The sequence below is a fragment of the Borostomias antarcticus genome (assembly GCF_949987555.1).
Source record: "Borostomias antarcticus genome assembly, chromosome: 25".
NCBI classification, from domain to species: domain Eukaryota; kingdom Metazoa; phylum Chordata; class Actinopteri; order Stomiiformes; family Stomiidae; genus Borostomias; species Borostomias antarcticus.
In genome coordinates, this window is record NC_140258.1 from 7,698,587 (window position 1) to 7,724,482 (window position 25,896).

General features: G+C 45.8%; 1 protein-coding gene across 1 annotated transcript in view; it reads left to right on the top strand.

Annotated features, from left to right (window-relative positions):
- dntt (deoxynucleotidyltransferase, terminal) overlaps positions 1–25,896 on the top strand; it is a gene marked incomplete at both ends in the record, with an annotated part of 52,240 nt that overhangs the window by 22,599 nt on the left and 3,745 nt on the right. The window contains 3 exons of the mRNA XM_084458776.1: positions 2,854–2,956; positions 8,950–9,201; positions 9,334–9,417. Coding sequence (XP_084314902.1) covers positions 2,854–2,956; positions 8,950–9,201; positions 9,334–9,417 — 439 coding nt within the window. The remainder of the gene's footprint in view (positions 1–2,853; positions 2,957–8,949; positions 9,202–9,333; positions 9,418–25,896) is intronic.

A 25,896-nucleotide genomic window follows, 5' to 3' on the forward strand; every position in this document is an offset into this window, starting at 1 on the left:
AACATTCAATTTTGGAGCAGATCCGAATCATGGGCTGGATCCACAAATTAAAATAAAACATTGAACGAAGCCAGCTCCCTGTGTAGGAGTGCTAGAGACACAAGGTTTGGACTGGGGTGTGCGGGGAGAGAGCCCGGTGTGCACCGCATTGCCCCCCGCCGGCTGTGACCCGAGGGGGCTGCCCCACAGCCAGCCAAATACAGCCACCCATTCACCTCCAGTCCTTTTAAACTCCGACCCAGTGAATGACGGGGCGGGTCCGCCCAAACATGGCCCGGACGGCCATTCACATCCATTAATTTTTTGGACTAGGATTACGCAAAAATTACCAGACTGCTTTTCATGAAACTCGGTGGAGGGATGTACAGTAGCATGGGCCAATTTAGAACCCATTCAATTGTGGCATGCACAGAGCCACGGAATACATTGAGGGGCAGATGTCTGTGCTCTCTGAGCACCATTTCTAGTTCAGTATAAAAGTCTGTTCACACCATAAGCTGTGACTTCTGTCTGGTCTGGCTGAACCTGTGAGGCAGAATCACAGTGAGGAACATTTCCGCTAAACAGGAAAGTGTTTGCATGTCTTGGTGATTTCTAAGTGCCAGTTATCGCACATTTCGCCCACTGAATCAAACCCGTTGACCTTTACAGACTCTTACACTAATTCCCCTTCTGTCCCGCTGCCACAGTCACCGTAGCGGAAAGAGCAGTGGCCGAGATCAAACATGGATGCTCACAGCGACCAGTGCTCAGAGACGCCACAGGCCTATCTGTTCTCGTTTTGCTGTGCTCTTCACCGTGAGATCATGAGACTTATACCTGTGTGATTTGGGCTGCTGTTGATCAGAGATGGGATGAAACAACTGTAGAGAGGAGCAGGCCTGCCGCCTGTACGCCGCCGGGCCAGAACCAGGGACGGTAACCAAGCTGGAACCCTTTGAGAGGCAAAGTCAGCCATCGCGAGCTGTACTTCTTTGTATCAATGTAGTCGTTCTCTTTCATGTCTTGTGAACCAGCCTCGCGGTTGAAGTCTGAGACGAGCGGGTTCCCAGGATCGCAACATTTCCACCGGGACACCGCCTGATAAAAACAGACCTCCAGGACTATTCACAATGGGTCGAATGAGGCCTTCTGCTTCAGCAGCTGTTAGATACAGTACAACTCAAGAACGAAGTTAAGAATTTCTTAAGAAGCATTTCTTCTTTAACTCCACTTACACCGTTTCCAAGACGATTCTGGCATTCACCAATGTTCTCACATGTGGGAACTAAGAACAGATTCTATGAACACTGAAGAGCAGTCTTAAGTAGTCTAAAGGAGTACAGACATATTATTGCGAAAGACAGGTACATTTAAAATAATTTGTGATTGTGTTTACTTCAATTTATTTATAATATATTTTAGTAATTGTTTTCAATATTTGTGTGAGTGCTGTCTTATAATAATATCCCCAATGCACCTGGTCCAACTGTGTGCCCTTCTCCGGATATAGCGTTCACTAGGCTATCATCCCATGCATCTTACTGATGCTATAACAGTGGGAGTCTGGTGCTCAACCCTAGATTTTAGTTTGGGCATGGATGCCAGACTTTCTGTGTTTTTTATAGCCTAGATTTTTGTAGAATGAAGGCTATATGGTATTGTATCACTTCACCAATGTATTTTACATTGTCCTGTCTCGCTATGTTTAAAGAAGCCTACTTGACACATAAAAATCTGATTTCGTGTTCAAATTCAGCGAACAGAGTTTGCATAAACGTTTGTGGCAAACATGTTTTCTTTGAACAGTTAAATTTGAACTGAGAGCTGTTGACTTTTGTTGTCTTTTATTATTGTCCTTATTCAGCTCTGCATTGTGTTTTGCATTCAATAAAAGACGGCACCCAATGTCTCACAAATACCACACAGTCCAGTGTCCCTTGTCCAGGCGTATTCCAAATGACTCTCTCCAACACGGGATTTGAGCGACAATTAAAAGCTGTTTTATTACAGAAGGTTATAGCATACAAAAGACGATGGCATCTAGTCTAATGTCAGCTTGCCTGTCTGTATGGCTGTCTGGCCCAAATCAAAGCATCTGAGCTCGAGCTCGGTTCTTATGGTTCGGGGGCGTTCCACCATCCATTTATGTTCACCGCAAACTATCTTCTCAGACCGTTTGCGTATGCTTGCAAACGTTCGCGGCGAACACAAAGCTAACTGAAAAAAGTTTTTAATACTGTAGTTTGCAAATGTTCATGAATGTTTGCTATGTTTGCTGAATTTGAAAGCACCCCCGACGGGAGCTTTCTTAAGAAGAGTTCTTAGAAAGAAATGTAAGAATGAAACTTAGAAAGATATTGGTGAATGAGGCCCGATACTCTTAGGTTATACTTGGCTCGTCTAAAATTCAAGGACACCCTTTATCGGAGTCTGCAGTTAGATAAGCACAGCACACACAAAGACATTCTTCACACAGGTCTAATTTCCTTTGCTGGATTATCACACATCTATCTCCAGTTCTGGAGTATATAACCCCAGTAATGCTAATGGAGAACCTATACACAATCTCTATGCTCACTCATGCTGCTCTTTATGACACTCGTCCCAGAGGAGAATGATGATCCTCCTAAAAAGTGAAGGCTGTGACAGCTGAGGCAACAAAAAGGAAGTGTTAAGACTTAATGATGCAGGACAAATAGCTTGTTTAAATAATGAAAAAAAGTCAAAGCCATTAGTATTCTCAATGCTCTTAATGGCCAGTCTGCCGCCTTACAGTATTAACAGTTAGCCACTGTGACTAAGTATGGTCCCGTGTAATTATATTCTAGTAGCAGTGCCAGTGGTTAAAAGTTGGTTTGTCTCTGTCTCCAGGGGAAAGGAGTACGGGCATGACGTGGACTTCCTGTTGACAACGCCTATCATGGGGAAAGAGGAGGGGCTATTAGTCAATCTGCTAGAAAGACTGAGACAGCAAGTAAGTTTTCAAACTTCACTTCCAATCCATATGGAACTGTTGTATCGATAGGGATCATTGAGTTAGAGTGGAGCTCGTCCTTTTGTGGATATCTGGGAAACGGAGAAGGTCAAGGAGGAGGATACAGCCAGGAAAACAATGTAAGGATAGAGGGGAAACAAGATACTTAAGACATTGACAGGGGGACAGTAGCCTACAGAGCCAAGTGCATATTAGCATGGGCTAATAAAAGAAGCTGATACGTTTCCAATATCCAGGACCAAGGCCCAGGAGACTCATTGCAGTCCTCATATTCAATTGGGGACTGATCTGTGGCTTGGCCTGGCTTACCAGAATGCGACAGACAGAGAAAACAGAAGTGCATGTATGAGAACATATAAAACAGAGGGGTTAAGAACAAGAAATGACTTCCTTTCAGCAAGAGAAGAAGAGAGAGAGAGGGATAGAGAGACAGAGAGAGGGAGGGGGGTGGTGGTATGATGGAGAGAGAGAAGGTTTGTGTGTTGGGGTGGGAGTGGGGGAGTGAATGAGAGAGAGAGAGAGAGAAAGAGAGAGAGAGAGAGAGAGAGAGAGAGAGAGAGAGAGAGAGAGAGAGAGAGAAAGAGAGAGTGGAGAGGTCACTTGGCACAGCCATCAAGACAAAGCGCTTGATGAAGAGCACAGCAGTCGTACCTAGCTGCAGGGCCTCTCTGTCATCTCGGCTTGGTTTAAAAATACTACCCCCCCCCCCGCCGCCCCCCCCCAACAGCCCCATCCATCGACTCAGCTGGTTTCTGCGATCCAACCTGCTGATAATTAACTTCTGTGTTAACATAGCCCCTCTCTTCACGGCTTAGAGCCACGCCTGCTCCCTGCCTTTCACTGGACGAGGTGTGTGTGCGTGTGTGTGTGTGCGTGTGTTCTGTACCCATAACTCCCTTGGTGTTAGTGATATTTTCTGTATGCTTACTGCATATCATTATTATGTATATTATATAACCAAGATATATGTATGTGCATGTAATTATATATTGTGTTCATCCTAGAAGCTTGCTTGTATCTATGAAATGTGACACATGTTAAATGACCAAACAACATGAGAGCAATGGAATTATATTTGGGCCCCTGCAATGTATTTTGAAAATGTGGACCTAAATAAAGAATTCAAGTGTGTGTGTGTGTATGTGTGCGCGTGTGTGCGTGTGTGTGTGATGTAGGGAAAATGTGGCTGAGGTGCTGTAGGAGGAGCGAGTGGGTGTGTGGATGGGTGAGGACAGGGTACACCCTGATGGGAGGGTGGTTGTGGGTAGGATGTTTTGTGACCGGAGGGCGTCCCTGGTGGGAGGGTCCAAGGGGGACGGCCGCACAGCAGACAGCGATTAAGTGGAGGTAGCAGAGGTTGACTCTTAAGTCGTCTAACCTTGTCATCTGCGATCGGGGCCCTAGGGGTCCACGTGTCATCACCCGGGCCATAATATCGCCGTCCACTTTCTCTACCCCCGTTCGCCTGGCGGGGAGGTAAAAATACATATATCTGGAAACATCCTTGTGAGAATGGCCTCATCATTTTTCCCCCATGACTCCCGCTGGTTATGAAAGTATAACTTGGGGGCAGAAGCAAGGTCAGGCACCCTTTTCTCTCCCTGAGACGGATGAGATTCCGCTTTGACCTGATAATATTAGCAACCCGGAGCCTGAGAGGGACCCATCCAGCATCCACCAATCATCCGACCATACTCACAGTGCTGTGCTAGAGGAATGCCCATTGCTGTATGCAGCAGACAGATTATCCTCTTGTGTGTAGTAGATAATGTTCACTTCACGTAGCTCTTTCAAAGTATCAGAGAAACAGCATAGGGAATTAACCTGCCACGCCAGATGGTTGGTTCCACGCAACCATCTGGGAACTCTTTGTTGGAAACTGGGAAAAGGGCAGGCACTTTCAAAAATACTTGGCAGGTGATTGGATAGACATTATTATAGATAGATAGATATTTCTCTCCTCGCTGTCGTAACATGCTGTAAACTTGAACTTTATTGAAGGATAAACCCCTTGAGATTAATCATTTCAAGGGAGTCCTTGAAACACAAATACAACTGTAGTACAACAACTCAAATAAAATTACAGAAGTACATACATAAATACTTACTGTACATACAGTACATACAATACATACATACATACATACACATGCAAGTATGGAAAAAAGAGGGGTACTGAGCATGTCTAAGTGAATATGGGAGTCTGCATGGAACTAAGTATTGCTTTAAATAAGAAGTATAGTTAAAGGAGAAGGCTCTTTTTCGACAACCTGGACCTTATTTATGACATATTATAAGACGTTTGACTCACCGAGATAACTTGTAATTCATGTAATTCGGAGGCCATAGAGAATGTGAGCCACGAGTGTAGCCTACAGACGGAGAATAGCCAGTCTGCGCGCTGTGCACATGCGTGCTGGAGCAAGTGGGGAAGCTTTTATTTAGTTTCTAAAAACGTTTCTAAAGATCATATTACAGAGGCATGTGAAAACCACAACAAGCCCTCGCTCTATGGAAGCACAACTAGCGATTCATAAAAATAGATTGATGAAAACAACCGTTTCGCGGCAGACAATAATTTTTTTAGAAGCTGCATTCTCGGTGCCCAGTCTGCCGCCATAACATGGATACTTGGCTCGCGCTGGATTTTAAATTTCTTCTACAGGCCTCCGAATTACACCAAAGTTATCTCAGTGAGTCAAACGTCTTATAATATGCCGTAAATAAGGTCCAGGTTGTCGAAAAAGAGCCTTCTCCTTTAAGAAAAATACATTTAAAATACATTTTAGCCAATGAAAATGCTTTTGGGCATTTCGAGCGATATATGGCATATGAAGCGATTCATATACGAGGCAATGATGGGTACACCTCAGAACAATTCTACCCAAACTGTTGTATACTACATTTAGAGAATGAAGATGAGATTCAGATGTGTTCTGATACACAATATCTGCATAGTCGAGAATGGGTAAAACTAATTGAGAAATTATTCATTTTCTTACCTGAAAAGGGTGAAACAATTTATTGAGCTGTATAATGTGCTCAGACTGCAAATTATTTGACAGAATCACAGAATTAATATGAGGCCTAAAACAAAGTTCAGGATCCAGCTACAGTATATACCCAGCTATTTAAATACATCATCCATCCATCAATCCATCAACAGAAGTTAATACTCAAGTAGTTACATGTACGACGTTTGTATCTAGTGCCAAATAGCATGCTGTAAGATAAACCACGCCCAGAGCTTGTTCATTGGAAGCTGATTGGTTAGATCATTTTTTGATCTAGCACAAACTGATTTCTATTGAGCCTGGCCAGACTGATCTGCGAGAAACAGAATGTGAGTTTGTGAGATCAGGATGGTCTCACAAGGCTAGTAGGGAATAAGAATTAGTTTTGAATCCCATAAACGGTGGCCTACTGTAGTTACTAAGAGATACAAGGTAAGCTTTCCACCTGGTTAAATCACAGAGCCAATGAGCAGGCCAAGAGGGCCGAGCCCACTGTAGGTTTGATAACGGAGTGACAGACTGTTATTCGGTTTGATGAGATCTAAAATCCAATCTGAACTGCAGCAAATGGTTTATTTCTGTGATATTAAAAGAAGACACCCACACACTCACCCACACACCCACACACACACACACCCACACACTCACCCACACACCCACACACACACACACACACACACACACACACACACACACACACACACACACACACACACACACACACACACACACACACACATTCTTTTTAGAAAGGCACCGCTTTAATTTTAGCAATCAGTCTCGACTGCTTGGGCAAAGCTCTGAATAAAAGAGAGAGTGCAGTTCAAACATGCCCTGCGAACGCAGGCGGAACTGGAAGGTGGAGGCGGTGTTTGAAGTCTCACGCTCTGCGCCACACCCTTGCTCTCAGTGACCTCTGGGGCAGGTTGCCATGGTGACCATGACCGTTTATCAGACACAGTCAAGAAAGAATCGGATAAATAATCAAATAAAAAAACGGCTGCCCTTTCAGATTGCATCTGGCAAGTCACCTCACTTGTGTGTGTGTGTGTGTGTGTGTGTAGGCGGGTGTGTGTCTCAATGTGCTACGCTTGGTAAAGATTATCTGTTTGCCGTCTGCCTCTGTAGTTCTATCTGTAAACGGTTCTGGTGGAATAAGCTTCCTCTACGATGATTTGCTGGCTGACATTACCTGCTGTGTAGATGATTGTGATGCAACAGTCTTTAAACAGCCCACGGCGCTGCGGAGACCCAAACCCGGGCCATCCTGCTTTCAGGGTGGATGTGTGGAGGGGGGCAGCCGCAGGCCTCGTCGAATGAATGGCATCGACTCTCGCTAGCTCATTCATCCACCTGTCTCAAGACATGCTTAGGATTCAAGGCTAAGAACATATTCAGCCAAGTATCGAAAAAATCCATCAGGATAATACGTGACCTGAAAAGGTTCTGAAATGAAACCCAATGTCAGATGAATGCAGTAGATTGCTTAAAGGGTATGCATATTAATTTAAGTTTAGTCTGTATTCAGCATGAAAAGCCTTTTCATTTTAGTCGCGTTGGCCTCGTAATGAATGTAGCCTAGCCTTGGCCTGGCGCCGTCTCAGATGAGAGCTGTGGCCAACACAGAGGGGGAGCTGAAGGACTTCTAATCTCTGCCTATCCAGGGGGGACGTGAACGGTCACCTGTAATTGCAGTCGGGAGAGGAGGTTCCTGGGTAGAGGGCGACTGACATCAGGGATTTTGGGCCTCGGTTCTGACGACAACCTGCCGGACCCCTTGAAACTCGTTAGCTGGATCCGTGCGGGATAAAAAAAACGGTTGAGGTTCGAGGACGACTTCCTCACAGAGCACGTCGCTTAGCCTCTCCGCTGTCATCATTTAATGACTTGCCATCGCCACCGTCCCTCCCAACGTCCTCTGGGAAACGCGCCATTTCTCTGATAAGTGGCGAGGCCTGGTCGGACACAAACGACTGTCCGGTTAGTGGTGTTTAATGTTTCACGATCAACCTCTGTGTCCTGCTGAGCAGGGGGAGTGGTTAGGGCTGCTGCACTTCCTCTTGCGATTATTGCTCGTTAACGAGAGAGCGTCAGATTTATGGCCAGCAAGAGGAGTGCGGTATCCCAACAATTACTGTGGGTGCTGGAATTAAACTGACAATTTGTAATGTTAATTGCCTTAGCACTCCAGGAGGGTGTGTGTGTGTGTGTGTGTGTGTGTGTCTGGGGTGGGGGGCAGCATAATCAGCAGGCTAAACCCCAGAGGAAATCAATCCTTAGACTCTCTCTTTCCATCTCTCTCTCTCCCCTTCTCTCCACTCTTCTGTCTACACATTTGCCACTATGTGCTACACACACACACACACACACACACACACACACACACACACACACACACACACACACACACACACACACACACACACACACACACACACACACTCACCATCTCTTTCTCTCTGTTGAACACATTTGACGTCTTACTTGGGAACAATTTTCATTATGCATGAAGTGAAAGCATTTTACCAGCGAATGTGATTGGCCTCCCACAGATGGAGACAAGAAGGCTGTCATTTAGCCGTCTGTCTCTCTGCCTAGCAGACACTCACAGCCCACGACCGGAATCAGACTTGTGACAGTTCAAAGCGGTTCAACTTCATTATCCCTCTGACTTTGAAACTGTGAAGTGACAAACAGACACATGCTCATTGCTCAGATATACAACTCCATTGAGTGCGACCGGTGTACATTACATGCCTCTGTGTATAGTGTGTGTGTGTGTGTGTGTGTGCACGCGCACAGGTGTGTGCGTGTGCGAGCTGTATGTTTGAACTATGTTGTAGGACAGTGTGGGCTGGTAGGACTGAAGTAGCATACTTACTTTTATAAATACTGCATTTGCAGAAGCAACAATATAAGTCGTGACCGTGACTGCCTCTAACTCTCCCCCTACACCAGGGCGTCCTTCTCTACGTAGAGTACCAGGCGTCCACCTTCGACGTGAGCAAGCTGCCCGGCCGCCGCTTCGAGGCCATGGACCACTTCCCCAAGTGCTTCCTGATCATGCGCCTGGAGGAGGGGCAGGTGGAGGGGGAGGGGCTGCAGAGGGAGCCGGGCGACCTCCGGGGCTGGAGGGCTTTGCGGGTGGATGTGGTGGCTCCGCCCATCGACCGCTACGCCTACGCCCTCCTGGGCTGGACCGGTTCCAGGGTAGGAATTACAGCGGCAGATGCAGCCTGCTGTTAGCGGGGTGGGCATGAGGCATGCTAATGTCAAGTCTGGTAAAACAGAAGTGGAATCAGAAGCGTCAGAAAATGAACTGTTGGTTCTATCTTTCCACAGCAGTTTGAGAGAGACCTGAGGCGGTTCGCCACGACGGAGAGGCACATGGTTCTTGACAACCATGCTCTGTATGACAAAACCAAGGTACTGGACCGTGCTGCTTCCCATGTGTGTTCATACCAAGTAGAATGGATTGTGTGCACTATGGTCATTTCTCATTAGCTGCCAATGTCCCTACGGTAGAGACCCTCTAATGTTTATCTTCTGTGTCACTGAGGTATTCCATCTACTGTATATTGGCTAGATTTTCTTTTCTGGTGTGTGTGTGTGTATGTGTGTGTGCAGAGGGGACATTTATTTGAGACTGAGTTTAAATAGCTCCCCCCGGTGAATATACACATCTATTAAGGCCTAGTTTATTTTGAGCTAGAGTAAAGAGAGTGCAATAGCCCTCGAATATCTAAACAGACTTCTTTGTTCTTCATCCTGGATAGAAAACATCTCCCAAGAGAGAGAGAGAGAGAGGGAGAGAGAGAGAGAGAGAGAGAGAGAGAGAGAAAAGAGAAAAGAGAAAAGAGCCCTGCAGAATAAAACAAAACAAAAGGGGACAGGAGTGTGTGTTTTGTGGAGTCTGGCTGGTGAATTACTAGCAGACCTTGTTGTCCAACTCTATTGGAAGGATTAGGCTGCAGTGGTAGAGTGCCCGAGCTGGGAATAGACAGACACACTTGACTTATTTTTATGCAATAATTGACACCTTTCTGAGCGAGCACAATCGTGACATTGGCGGTGCAAGGGCAATGTTTTTAATTACAGCACTGCGAGAGGGGAAGGCTTAGTGTATAAACATGTGCAAACACATACCTTCAGGTGGAGAAACGCGCACACATCTCTTGCACTTGCACCCACACACACACCCACGCCTCCACACAGGGGCCGGCTCTAGGGGTTTATGGAACACCAAGCGGGAATTAATTTGAGGGCCTCCCAGGGACCTCTGAGTGGGCCCAGCGGAATTTAATTTAATTTCAAACCTTAATTAACTCATAAGGCACTAAGATTTCCCTCATATACAGTGACAATGAGCTTACAGAAAATCAAAGACACAGAAATCAACAAATACATTCAATAAACAAAATAAATAATTTAGAAACACAAGTCAGTTAAAACAGCTACAGGTCAACACACAGCAGTCAGATATTTTAAATTGTTTTAAAATTCAGAGTAAGTCGAAGGACATTCCATGTGTTTAGCATGTCTCCCCCAGAACAACGTTTTGCGGATAGTGACCCTGAAATGAATAAATATGGGTAGATATTGAATACCAATGTCTTCAAGGCCACAACATACAAGTCCAGAGAAAAATCATTAACTTTTCACTCGTTAGCAGTCAAGGTCATACGTGGTACGTGATACGTATATGTGCATGAAGCGTCGGTGCTGTGCCCATACACAATTGCGTCAACACACACACACACACACAAACAAACAAACAAACACACACACATACGCACTCTCACACACACACAGATAATATACACATGCACACACACACACACACATACACACAAGTAATAAAGACACCTCAGTTTGGAGTTAACTGAACTGCATCTGTCTAGCACAGATCTGCGTTGTGATTGATTGAATGATCGATCGAGGCCAAAGTTGCTGTTCACTGGCATTTATTTCCCACTCAGGTCCACGTTTCTGATGACAAACGAGGCATACAAAATGGCCGATCACACTCGCAGTCTGTCATACAATCACCATGGTGCGCACACGCCAAAGCAGCAAACACAGAATGGGGTAGAGCCAAAATATACAAATCAACATTTACCTGATGACAGACGAGACGTACAAAATGGGCGATTACACTCGCAGTCTGTCATACAATCACCATGGTGCGCACACTATCAAGCAAAAAGATGAACATTAGCTCGCAAGCAATGGCGGTAACTAGCTAGCTAAACCAGTTAGCTTCTGAACTACATAACACAGGCATTGCGATCTCAACTCTGAGAGTCAAATATAATTAACAGAGCCAATGACATAACAAATGTATCTAAAAAATAGTAGTATAGAAGAAATTAATGTACAGAAAAATGAAAAAAAAAAAAACAGAGTAAATGGGATCAAACAAAATTACTTTCTTCCCAGCTCTCCCTCTACTGTAGCTAGCCTGACATTAGTTATTAGCTAGCCTCAGTTATATCTAGTGTAGCTAAAATGGCATGTTCAAAGGTGATCAAAAGAAAAGTCAACAGTGAAAATGAGCATTTCAGATCTGGATGGAATGGATCTAAAAATATGCCTTCATTCTCCCTCCAACGAACACCAGTGAAGCAGGAGGCCTCAGGGTCTTAGGTAGTACTGTCTCATTCATGCTACAGTATGTACAAAATGCAGCTTTCTTTTTAGTCTAAGTAACTTTGCCTATGCAGTATGTGAATTGTCACTTTTTATACATTGTCCTTTTACTAAGAGAATATATACATTTTACCTTTTATATTAGTGTGTGCTTAATATGCCAAGAAACAGTAGCTCTTGTGAAGTGACAATTTGAAATGCCATTATGAAACAAAACAGTCATTTTGAAGCGACCTTTCCTCAGAATTCAGAGCTACTGGTAAGAACCAGAAATGATGAAATTGGACAGGCGGAGAGGATACAAGGTGAGGAGATAAGACAGGAGGTGAGGAGAGGAGACAGAAGGAGAGGAGCCAGGAGGAGAGGAAGGAGATGAGGAGACAGGATTAATCTTAGCTGATGTGTGAACCGGTTCCGGAGGGGGGGGGGGGCAAAAATGGTGATGTGTATTATAATTGTAACAGATCTTAGAATTAGTGAAAAGATGAGGGCTTGTTAATTGGGGAAGTTAATTGCTTTGGGACACACTGGGTTCATTTACATATTTAGAAATGTAATAAACGGCATCTCAGTTTCACCCTAGCTACAGATTTAGATAAAAGGTGATATGATAAAGGAGTGTAAATCAATTAACATTCACATCATTTTGACCTCATATAATATCCAATTAACCCATCACTTGCCCACACTGGTCAGCTTATTACATTTAATTCACTGACTTGTTCTCTATGTTCAGGTCTATACTGTGCTTAGTTGAGATTTTTCTCCTGGAGCTGGAGGGGCAATAATGCCGCGTTCCAGATTTTGAGCCCGTAAGTTACGACTTCAAGTCACGACTCACGACTTCATAGCGTTCCAGGCAAACTGTCTGAATGCGTGGCATTCTGGATAAATGTAAACAAGCCGATATGGTAAAAGCTTAAGATTTGGCACATTGTCAGAGCTGGCAAGCTAAACATTGTATGCCTAATTTCGCTATGCTAAGAAATCGTACGTTACATTTTATTTATTGACATCATCGACTTTACGCCGTTTGCATGGTCACGTTCAGGTTTACCTTAATGTTAGCTAGCTAGCACTAGCTATCTCTTGTCAACATATTTGGGCATCATTACATACACATAGCATATTGTAGTGCATAATCGTTTGTATTATTTTGATTACAATGTACAAATTTACTTAACGTCGCCCTAAAGTTATCTTTGTCGCCGTACCCATGGGGGCTGCCATCTTGCTTAGAGGGCTGTGTGACGTCAGAGAACGCAACTGGGAGTACATCGATCTGGTATGAGTTCATGGGTGGGAAGTTACGGGTTTGACTGCCATTCCAGTGCATTTTCACGTGTAGAAGGTCGGAAAAACACGAGTTACGGGTTGCCTGGAACGCGCCATAAGTATGAGTGTGACAACAAAGCTAAGAGAACACACACCCAGTGAGAGGTGCTGGCTAGGGCAACATACCGCTCAAATGTAGAGGAATAGCCGCACACTCCTGTCTCTTTTCAGTGAATAATCGTAGGTCTTTATTTAACGTTAACGTTTCAGCTCTGCCTTCATCAGGATATCAGAATAAGTGAGAGAGTGACTGCACGTTTTGCGTGCGGGTGCCAAATATCCCCCATCATGAATATGCAATATCTACACACATGATTTTAGTGTCACTTGGACGACTGCTGTCTTAATTGTCGATCAGAGGTGGCACACTAATATAAAAGGTAAAATGTATTTATTCTCTTAGTAAAAGGACAATGTATAAAAAGTGACAATTCACATACTGCATAGGCAGACTAAAAAGAAAGCTGCATTTTGTACATACTGTAGCATGAATGAGACAGTACTGCCTAAGACCCTGTAGCCTCCTGCTTCATTTCCATAGCCAGGGGCAGGGAGCAAAGGCAGTCGGAGCTGTGAACGGAGAAGGACAAGGGCACCAGGCGTGTCACTAGACTGACCGACTGGGGGACACCCTGTCACCACCGTGTCCCTGTCCACCCGTCCACACAGGGGGCAGGGGTCAAGACATGGGGACGGCAGGGTGGCAGCTCCATGACAGATATTATACAGGAGCAGCCATGTTTATTCAAACAGAAGGGCAAGAGGGAAGCAATGCTGACGGTGCAGCGATCCGTGCACTTGGGGACAGGGTGATCACGTGTTACACACACACACACACACACACACACACACACACACACACACACACACACACACACACACAGATCTGGGGTGGCTTTGGTCTCAGTTTGATGAAGTACTGGGGAACTTTTAGATTAATGGAGATGAGGTAGTCACCAATCAGAATGAGCTGACACACACAGGCACACAGACACATACGAACACACGCACGCACACACACACAAACACACACCCTCTTCCCACCTCCCCTCTCTTACACACACTCTTGCACACAGCCCCACTCACTCCATCTCACTTTGGCACAGACATCGGTTTTGGCGTTAGCTTCAAGGTCGGCAGATAGCTTAAAAGGGTACGCTCAGACAGAATCGTTCAGCAGTGTGACCCGTTTCTCAGCTCAGGCTTGACATTACAGCCATAATTAAGGTAATGAAGATCAATTAACTGTCTCTGTTGCTGCCTGGACAGATCGTTGACTATTCCCTCTGTTCCTACGCCAAGCGGGGAGGAGAGGGAGCAGGTCCAGCCCCACTAGGCTGAAAAAAAACACTCATTAACCGAAGGAACGTACAGTATGGTCGCAGCTGGAGAGAGACAACTCGCACTTTTCATCTTTTGTCGTAATTGACCAATCTTTTTCTGAGAGTCGGCGCTCGTCGTGTGAGTCAGTGTGTGTGTGTGTGTGTGTGTGTGTGTGTGGGGGGGGGGGGGGTTCATTTAGAGGACTTTACAATACGTTAATTGGCCTCAACGAGCTGACACTGGACACGTGGCAGATCCGGGTTATTATGAAATGCTTAAAAAAAGATTAAAGCTAGACCCACTCTAATGATCAGAGCCCCACTACAGACGGGCTCAGGGGGAATAGCCTTTAGAGGGAAACACAGGAAGTCAAGTAACTATGACTCGGAGGATAGAAAGTTACACTACTGGCAACAGTCTTGCATTAGGCTGTAGCAGGCCTACCATATACCATCGCCCTCCATCGTTTCCTGATGTCACTGCCGGTAGGATATTGGCCATGGCAAAAGCAGACAATGCTTCTGACAGTGTTTCAAACTCGCAACTTCTTCCTGTCGCAGATGAACCAGAGCCTTGCCGGGTGCAGCGGGGAGCATTTCACTCCCGCCTCCCAACACTGTTTCCTGGGAGGGACGCCGCTCTTCTGCGTGGTAGATCCGCGCCGAGATCGGGGTAAAAGCTGATCTCTGCCCCTCGGTAGCTCAGCTGTCCTCTCTCCCATGACATCCGCAGAACATCTCGGCCCTCACCACGGCCACATCCTCTTTGATGCCCTCTCACAGCTCTTTCAGTACGCCATGCGTTAGCTCCAAGCTAGCACTGACCTTTGAATAAAAAATGTGTTTTGAACAAATAAATTATGAAATAGGCGAGGAGAGCTTACAGGAGACGCTCTCACTCCGCCATGACACCGGAAGTCTGAGAGAGTTGCACTACTAGTGCTGCCTGGCAGTTGGGCCAAACTGAAACACACACAAGCCTGAATAAGAGCCTCAGTCATGGAGACCAATATTGTGCTACTGTACCATAGCTGTGTTAAAGCTATACTGAGTATCGGGTCTGCTGTGATGCAATCAGGGCCCCTGCTCCGTTCTGTGGGGCTCTGGAGCTGGAGTGTGCATGCCCTCATGGAGTTGTGTGTGTGTGTGTGTGTGTGTTTGTGTGTGTGTGCATGTGTGTGTGTGTCCTCTGCTGTTCAGCTGAAGGTGTGTGATAATTAATATCTGTGCCGGGCTTGATGAATGAGGACAGGTGGAGGATTTCATCAGGGCCAGACAGACTGACCCCTCCCCACCCCCCCTCCCCCCCCCCAGCAGGAGGGCTCCACGACCTGTCCAATATACCTCCAAAAACACACCATCTCCACCCTTGAAAATCACGACTGTGTGTTGGAGTGAGAGAAGGTTGGTGTACGGCACTTTCTCTGGGTGTACAGTGTGTATCCTAACATGGTAAAAATGTGTGTGTGTGCATGTGTGTGTGTCTGGTGTACAGTACATGCCTCTGTGTACAGTGTGTATGTGTGTGTGGCTGGTGTACAGTGCATGCCTCTGTGTACAGTGTGTGTTTATGTGTGTGTGTGTGGCTGGTGTACAGTACATGCCTCTGTGTACAGTGTGTGTGTGTGTGTGTGTGGCTGGTGTACAGTACATGCCTCTGTGTATAGTGTGTGTGTGCGCGCGTGTGCATGAGTTGTATGCTTCTTACAGAGGGTAATTACTCAAAGCCATGTGTAAGCGTGTGATTAATGAGTCTGTGGTCAGAGGGCCGTGAGTCTGGAGGGTGTCCTGGCCCCTAGCACCACTACAGTATATCTTTATCATCTGCCTGGAACCTCACTCTCCTCCCAACTCTCCGCTGGAGAACTCTGGGTCTCAACAAAACTCAAACCAAGCCCCAGGATCAAGTCCTGAGAGGGATTTTGACTTGGCAATGACTTCAGTATCCGCTCAGCTTTTGCTCCAGGTTCATTCCTTAATGAGCTCCATTCTCTCTCTCCAGGTTTCAAAGTGTAGATAATTGAAAGTCTCTTTCACACCTGGATCAAATCTCCAGGACAGGTGCGTGGGTGGAGCAAACACTAGGAGGAAACGGGAACACCCGCACACTGTCTTCACTCATTCAACGAAATCCAATTTTATGGGTCATACAGCGTTTCGGCACATGATCTTCTTCAGGTACATGTACATAAAGGTATATAACCCATTAAATTGGATTGCATGGAGCGAGTGAAGACGGTGTGGGGGTGTCCCCGATTCCTCACAGATTTTCAAAGCACCACATCTAGTCGGTGGCGTTCTGATCGACCCGGTCTCCCGGCTCTCTGGTGTGGGACTGGCGAGGAGCTGGCGAGGAGCTGCTAGTCATATCTGATATGAAGAGAGCTAAATGTTCACGTGTTGTCTCCCTCCTCCACCTCCTCCTCCCTCCATCCTCTGAGCGGCGGATGAGTGGACAATAACGGGGCAATTGCGCTGGGCTTTGGGGAGCGGCGTTGGTGAACACTCCCCAGCTGGTGCGGGGGGGGGGGGGGGGGGGGGAGGGGGGGGCGTGTTCGCAGTGAGGAGGTCCTGGGAGCATCTCTGAGGGGGCAGGAAAGCGGAGGGGGAGGTTTAATTTAGTAGCTGGTGACACAGCGGCCCTCGGGGTGTGATGCACACACGTGCGTTCGCGCACACACACGCCCACACACACAAGATAGAGATGCCTGCATGGCATCGTATCAATTGAGAAACACTTAAACTTCACACGCCTGCACGCACACACACACACACTCACAGGCATGGATAGACGCATTTTCACACCGACACAGCTGTGCGGTGTGACAGATGGACAGGTGGGTGGAAGAGGGAGGAGCCTTTGTCCTCCGAACATCGGGCGAGGCTGTTTGAGCCGTGGAACATTACTGTAGCACTTGTCTAGCGGTTAATCAACGGGGACCAGGAGCTGGCAGCAGCAGCTCTCCTGGCGTTCACACTTTCCTAACATTTCCTCGCGGCCTTGGTGAGGTCTGTACTTTTGAATTCCAATTAGCCGAAGGGTATTCTGAGGGAGAGCAGTGGTATTTCGCTGAAGGATATTCACAGAGGACAGCGGTGATATTTCTCAAGGCGGAGGTTGCCTCCTTTGTCCTCTGTTCAAGATCAAACATGTTCAAATTGACTATCGCTCCAAGTAAATAGATTTCCATTGAGGTTGTCATAATTATTGTGAAAAGATGCGTCTAACCGTGTAACAATAGAAGCCCTGCAGACAGTGAACATGGGAAATGCTCTTCTGTTGTGGGTGCATACAGCTTTGTTGAAATTCATCAGAATACCAGAAAATCAGCCTGAAAGGACGACAACGCGGCTCATTTGCATACATACACACGCACCCACGCATGCTTGCACGCACGCACACGCGCACACACACACACACACACATTTTTCTGTACAAATGATATCATGCTCTAGAACTGCCTATATGACAATTATAGCATTGCTCTCCCCAGGACTCCACATGGACACAAGCGATATGTACCATTTCTTTAGGGACACTAAATGGATTATAACATGAATCTGCATTGCTTGAATTTCATCAGTGGTGGTTTTCTGGAAACAGTGAGCTGCCAGTCGTTAAAGTAGGGTGGGGTCTGTTTTCAGGCTCACTATTGATCCTCAGATGGTTGCTGGTTGATTTTGTTCACTTGCCTTCATCATCAGGATTTATGTTATTATACCCATTGTCCATGTCTATCTCTTTCTCTCTCTCCCCCACAAACACATAGTATGCACGGCCCACACACGCACGCACGCACACGCACACACACACACACACACACACACACACACACACACACACACACACACACACACACACACACACACAGTCTGCTGATTGATGCTCATTTGCTGTCTCCTTAATCCAGTCCTGAGTGCAGCTGTTCTAATCAGGCCCCTCTGCCAGGTGCAGCTTTGGGGGGAGACCCTGCCAGGCCAGGTCGACCTGGGCGGCTCTGGGGATTTATCTGACACCTGCCATGTAACAGGTCTGTGTCCTGTATCTGTAGATAGATAGATAGATAGATAGATAGATAGATATAGATAGATAGATAGATAGATAGATAGATAGATAGATAGATAGATAGATAGATAGATAGACAGGCAGGAGATAGATAGATACAGTAGATATATAGATAGATAGAGAGAGAGAGAGAGAGAGAGATAGATAGATAGATAGATAGATAGATAGATAGATAGATAGATAGATAGATAAAAACTTTATTTATCCCTGAAGGAAACTTTATTTTTCCCTGAAGGGGTTTTGTTGCAGCAAAAAAGCAGCTTCATTCTGGTGAAACATGTACATGCGTGTGTGTACCTGCCCACAGTCTGGAGGAGTTCAAATAACTTATTCTGAAGTACAAGTTGCGGATTTTATGATCCAAAATGGGTTATATTCCCTGATCTAAAATGTGTGTTATTGAACAAGGCAACAACTCACAACTATGGTGAAAAATCTGTGTGTCTGTGTGTAGTGTGGCGCTGGATGTTTAAACAACTACTGTAATGTTCATAGACAGATAATTCCTTATTGAACTATGAAGTCGTTAGATACAGAGTTCCAACATGTGTCTATTATGAGATGATTGTCAGGCTCTTCATCTGCTCAATTTGAGTCTCCCATACTTCCTTTCACCGCCTGTCTCCACAGAGCCTTACTCTCTTCCTGTCCACCAATGGGGGTCAGTGAAACAATTAGGGGGTGGTGTAATAGGACTGGTTGAAGGGGAGGGGCAGTGGGCGGAGGAACTGATGGCATGCGAGGCGGAGTGAGTGGCAGGTGTGGGGTGCTCAACCACAGGCCTGCACAGGGAGGGAGGGAGGGAGAGAGAAAGAGAGAGAGAGAGGGAGAGATATCAGTGTGGTTGAAGGACTTACTAGTAACCAGAGGTGGAAAGCAGTAGTCTAGGAAATTGTTCCCGCTGGTGTGTGTGTGCGTGTGTGTTTATTACTGTATCTAATTTGTATTGAGATAGATTGAGTGATAGATTGACCTCGATTGAGAGTATAATACTGTAGTCAAGCTCAAAAGCCAAAGTCGACATTGACACCGGCATGTCAAAGATGACACTGTCACCGCATATTTGATAAATAAAAGACTGCCATTGTATCTCCGTGGACAATGAAATGCTTGAATCCAGGAAGGGGAGAAAAGGAAGAAGAGCCCCGGAACGTAGGCGGCGGGAAAAGTGCGGCCAAGTTTAACGCCCTCATACCGGGCTGAGCGATGGCAGCAGGCCGCCGCGTGGAAAGTTTCTCGCTGATTGTCGCTGTTTCTCGCTCTGCCCCCCTCTCACCATCGCCTCCGCACATCCACGCCGTCCCCTCTCCCACCTCACCCTCACCTCCACCCACACAGAGGCCATTATCAATCTCTCCTGAGAGAGAAAAAGAGGAGTATTTATAGAATCAATTGCACTGTCTTTTTCTTTTTTTGGGGGGGGGGGGGGGGGGGGTCAATGCCAGGCTATTATTCTTCACCAACCTGAAACCTGCAATCTATTCTTTTGGAATTAAAAGAGGGGGAAATTAGTTGGGGAACAAAACGAAGAAGGGAAGGTTGAGAGAGATGGAGAGTGGGAGTGAGGAGAGAGAGAAAGAGAGAGACAGAGAGGGGAGGGGTAGGGTGTCTGCTCAGTCTGCAGACAGATTGGGCTCCATTATTGATGAGAGTGAATGGCAGAGGTTTCTGTCTGCGTCCGGATGTTGGGGCCGTCTGTCTGTCATGTAACATTAATTGACACGGCCCTTGCGGTGGTTCGGGCGGCCAATTGTCCGTAGCTCCTATTTCAGTTTGCCCCATGATTTATTCACATGGACACTCCACTGAACATTCATCGAGGTGCTTGAGCCCCTGTCCTCTGGTATCAGATGATACTCCATAGCCATGCCTTCCCTGAGTGATGAATGTGGCTGGAACAATGCTGTAAAGAACAATGTATTAATATTGTCCTATGTGTGTATTTGCGCACAGTAAACTGTATTCAAATTTCAAATTGTATTTGTCACTGCGACTGAATGCTCTCGATGCTGCAGGTGTAAAGGTTCTTGAGCACCTTGGGGGGGGGGAGCTTGAAGTCCCGCAGACGTCTGAGATGGTAGAGACACTGTCGGGGCTTCTTTACCGGGGAGTTGATGTGGCAGGACTATGTTAGGTAATGGTCACCCTGGGGTATTTAAAACTGTCCAACCTCTCCACCTGGGCCCCGCTGATGCTGAGTGGATGGTAATCCCTCTGCTGCTTCCTGCTAAAGTCCACTATCAGTTCCTTGGTTTTGCTGACGTTTAGCATGAGGTTCTTCTCTGGGCACATGTTCTCGAGGTGGTTAATCTCCATCTGGTAGACATTCTCGTCGTTGTAAGAGGTCAGGCCCACCACAGCTGTGTCGTCGGCAAACTTCACGATGGTGTTGGAGTCTGAAGTGGCCGTGCAGTCGTGGGTGTATAGTGAGTACAGCAGAGGGCTCAGCACACAGCCTTGGGGGGCTCCGGTGTTGAGGGTGAGAGGATGCAGGAGTATGTAATATACTGTACTGCAAGCATGCGCGCTTGCGCATACACACACACACACGCGCGCACACACACGCACACATACACAAACGCGCGCACGGGCACACACACACACACACAAACCTAACCCTAAACATGACCTTTGACCCTTAACCATAACCATAATTATACCTAAAATGCACCTTAACCTTATGGGGCCCAGTGAGACATCTGGGGACATCTGGGCCCCACAAGGGTAGTTTAATAAGAACACACACACACACACACACACACACACACACACACACACACACCTCTCTTTCTCTCTCTCTTCTCAAGACAGTCCATGGTTGCCAAACCTGACATTACTTACATAGTGGTTGTGAAGTGAGATTAGTGGAGTGAGGTGGTTACCACTGATGATGGCGTGCCGTCATAGGTGGCTGTGAACTCTGATCCTGACACCACCCTTCATGGTGAGGGGCTGAGCTGGGTGAAGCTCATATTTTGCCATCGTGTTGTTTTAATTGAGCAGATTGCTGATGCAGCAGCAGATCACATTGTATGGTGCAGGAAGAAAATTGGCCATGCAAAACCAGCTCCTTTTGAACAAACTAATTAATTATTTATGGACTTCAGTGAAGCAGGGAAACTTAATTATTGTTATCATTAGTGGACCGCGCTGTTTGGGTCCATTCAAGACTGGACCAGGCAAGTTTCCCTGGCTCATTAGACGAGGAGAGAAGATCTTCATACAATGACAGTTGATTCTTTACTTTAACTTCTGATACTTCATAGAACTTACAATAAGAGATATTTTGAAAATGTTTGACAGTTCAGTTAATCAGCTTTTTAAATGTGCCATGGAAAGAAAAATAAAGTCTGAACGTTGAAGGGGAGACACTATAAGTGAACAACCAGCTCAGTGCCCTTGTGGTTAGAGTGTCCGCCCTGAGATTGGGAGGTTGGGGGTTCGATCCCTGGCTGAGTCATACCAAAGACTATAAGAATGGTGCCCAATGCCTCCCTGCTTGGCGCTCCGCAGCCGCGAGGCCAGAAGTTTTTCGAAGGGGGGACTTCTGTAAATCAGGGTTGACCACTATAATTTAACTTACAATATAATATGTGGCTGGTATTATACTATAACAATACGCAATACGGCAATCCTCAGTCACGAACATAGGCCTACCTATGCCCTAGCTCCTCTCCCATGGCCATCAAACAAAGCATTTGTGCGTGCAGGAACTAATTCATATATTATTATTAAAGTATAGGCCCTATGTGCCTAGATTTGATGGTAAAGTGCACATATAATAGCCTACAGAAACTAAATATTATTATACAACTAGCCTAATAGCCTACATTTGATTGTTGTTATATGCTATGTAAATTAGACATTAGGCCTATAATTGAAGAATAATAGGTAGGTGGTCAGTTATTGTCGTTTTTTGGGCTGTATCGTTCGGACTGGGAAAAGCATTTGGAGCACTTCAGATTGACGAAAGTTATCATCCACACAATGCCGACAGCCAACTTGGTCAGGCACAGTGGATAGTGATGTAAATCGATTCAGTTCCAGACAGATGTTTTCCAGAAGCCGTCACAGACGCTGGTGTTTATTAAACAATTAAGCATTCTAAGGTTACAATCAATCAATCAATCAAAGCTTTATTTTTAATACAGCCTCAGGCTTTAGACTCTAGGCTAGAGTACATTACATTGTTGTTGTCGTAGCACAGAGTGGAAGGCGGAAGCCAGAGCATTTAGGGAAGAATGCAGCAGGAAGAGAGCAGCAGCTAAGCTAAGCTAACATTCAGTAGTTCCGCCTCTTATAGGCCTTATCGTTACCAGAGGGAGGGGTCAGATATCAAGTTATGTAGCAGACAGCAATCATGTATTGAAATAGCATCTAGGTCAAGATTAAACTCTGTTGCCTAAACGACCAGAACCTTCTAGGCTATGGAGTGTCCAGTGTCTGGTTGTGTAATTGCACCTGCTGTTTACTACTTAGTGAAACGACTAGTCAGTATAAATGCTGCCAGGAAAGTTCCCAATTAGGTCAGATTTCAGTGTGCCTATTTAAATATACACACTGTGGCCTAATACAGGTCAGCTGTTGAAGTTTACGTTAGCAATATTGAATTATGTCTAAAACAACAGAAGCTGCAGACTGACCAAAAAACTACCCCCCCCAAAAAAAATAAAAAATATATAAAAGTGCTTACAATAATTATCTGGTGGGATCTCACCCAACTCGATGTCTGAGTCACACCCAACTGAAACCTAGATTACCATCCCTACCGTGAAGCATGGCGGTAGCAGCATCATGCTATGGAAATGCTTATCTGCAGCATGGACTGGAAAACTCACAAAGAAAGAGGGGAAAATGAATGGAGCAAAGTACACATCAATTCTGGAGGAAAGCCACATCGCTTAATAACAAAAAAGTCAATATCCTGGAATGGCCCGATCAAAGGCCAGGCCTCAGTCCAATTAAGAATCTGTGACAATACTTAAAAATTGCTGTTCACCAATGGCACATGTCCAGCTTGATGGAGCTTGTGCAATATTGCAAAGAAGAATGGATGACAACTGCTGTGTCCACCGTGTGCAAAGTTAATTGAGACTTACCCAGACTCTCAGCTGTTTTTGCTGCCAAAGGTGATTCTACTATACCAAGTATTAACTCTGGGGGGTGAATACATATGGAATCAATTATTTTCTCTTTTTAAAAACATTTTTTAAATATTTTATTTATTCATTTGTAATTCATTTAGGAAAATGTTGATTTTTTGACTTTGACATATAGAGTACTTGCGTTTATCAGTGACAGTAACAAAAAACTAAATGAAATCCTTTTGATTTTGATTCCATGTTGAAAATACAAATACTTGTTTATAGGCAATGTATATGTTATCTAAACCATAAATTAGGGATTAAGCTGGGGTAAAGGACAAACCGGCAATTTTATTCATGTAATATTATTTGCTCATTTGATGTCAATCCATTTTAGACTCTGTATGTAAATGTATTTAATTAAATAAAAGCCCTAATGCTTGTTAGAGAGTGTAGTGCTGTAGGTTTTTGAACCTTTCCCGCTTTGCTCTGATTACCGTCCGTCACTCTAATCAGAACATAACCCAAGTGCACTAATGTTTACTCCCCTGAACAAACTTGCAAACGATACCAGAGAGATATCAAACGGAGGGGGGCAAATGTAATGGTGGCTCTATATGTATGATCATGTAGGAGGTTGATTACTTGGCCCTGGTCTCTCTGACTAGCTGATTAGCAGGCTGAGAGAGTCTGGTAATGAAAATCACATTCAGCTCAATCGGCTTTTTATGGGTAATAGTGCTTTATGGTGCTTGTGCTAATTGCTGCCTTGATTAGTGAGTTGTCTGTGTCCTCTCTTTCACTCTCTCTCTCTCTCTCTCTCTCTCTCTCTCCTCTCCATCTTTCCCTGGTGCTGCTGTCCAGGGCAGGGCTGCGGAGCACAGGGGAGGTGCAGTGGGTAGATAGTTCCAGGAACACACAGCAGCCTCATTGACTTCTACTTTTCTGCATCTGTCAGCCCTTTCCTGTATGCCGCAATAAAGGTAGATTAACTTAGAGGAAATCAAAAGATTTATTTCGATTTATTACTTTCCTGGCAAGACGACCTAGTGAGGAAAACAGTATCCAGACAGAGGATGGCAGGATGGGAGACCAGAGGGTGTGGGCCCACAGTTTACTAGGCTTTAAGTTGATTTGATATTCATGGATTTCTAGCTGAGAATTGTATAGTTGAATGCTTCACTAAATGGTGAATGGGTTGTGTGTCCCAGGAAACAAAGAAATAAACCGCTGAACTGAGATGGAAGAGAGAAGACTTTTAGGATGACACGTCTGAGTGTGCATCTTGCACTCAGTCATACTATTTCATACAAGGGATGTTGTGTGAATTTGTATTCCATTCACATTTTTGCATACCTTTGTGTGTGGGCACCAAGGTCTGTGCTACACACACATGCACACACACACGCACACACACACACACACACACACACACACACACACACACACACACACCCACACACACACACACACACACACACAACCGTGTCTGTGTGGTTGGGCTGGGCTAGGTGCGTTGCAGCCAGCCATCTCCATCAGGCCCATCCGACAGCCGCTTTAAGCCACGTGGCGTGGAGGCGGCGGCGGAGGTGGGGGGCAGAGCCATGGCAGACGTTTCTCTGGGGCTAATGTTCACGCTCGCCGCCAGCATGCCTGTAATTACCCTGCAGACAGAGGCAGCACAGGGCCGATTAGCAGCTTATTAAGACAAGGACACTGGCACACATGCGCCAACACCCAACACTCCTAGCAGCTGTAGCTAGACTGAATCGCTCACTCTGGGGTGTGAGAGCCGGGGTTCCAGTGCTTCCCCCCCCAAAAAAGCTAGTTTAAATCACTCACGCTTTCCTTTTTGCAATGGTTTTCCCTGAGTGGCGCTAAACGTGTTTGGACACGACACACACAAGGCTCTTTAGCAACCTATCCGTCAAGAAACTCAATAAACCACATAATACTGTCCGTCATTACATGATACAAGTTAGTGGCAATTGTTTTGACAGCCCCACGGAGAAGGGTGGTGCAACATTTCAAGCAGCACACTGTGATGTAACCGTGGTGAACCAGTATATACTGTGGCAATAGGGCTTGCCATGTGTACTGTGCACTTTGCTGCATCATTGCTGTCGGTATTCTCATTGGAGCAGTACTCAGGTTCTGGATCTAGTCTGTCTCTCAGAGAGAATAAAATGAAGGGATTATGGGAGCGATTGAAGAGAGTGGAACTCTCACGGACAAGGCTACATATAGGCACTCATTCATCCCCACCACTACAGTATGTCCCTGCTGAATTCAGTCCAGGGGAGTAGATAAGGTTGGTGTTGTTTTTAGTTTCAGAGCTCTCCTCAGATCCTTCTGAACAGGCGGCCCTGTAATGCTGTCTCATTATAGAAGTCCTCCTCACCTGGAGGCCAGCTGGGTATAATCACATCTACCTAGCTGCCTCCAAAAA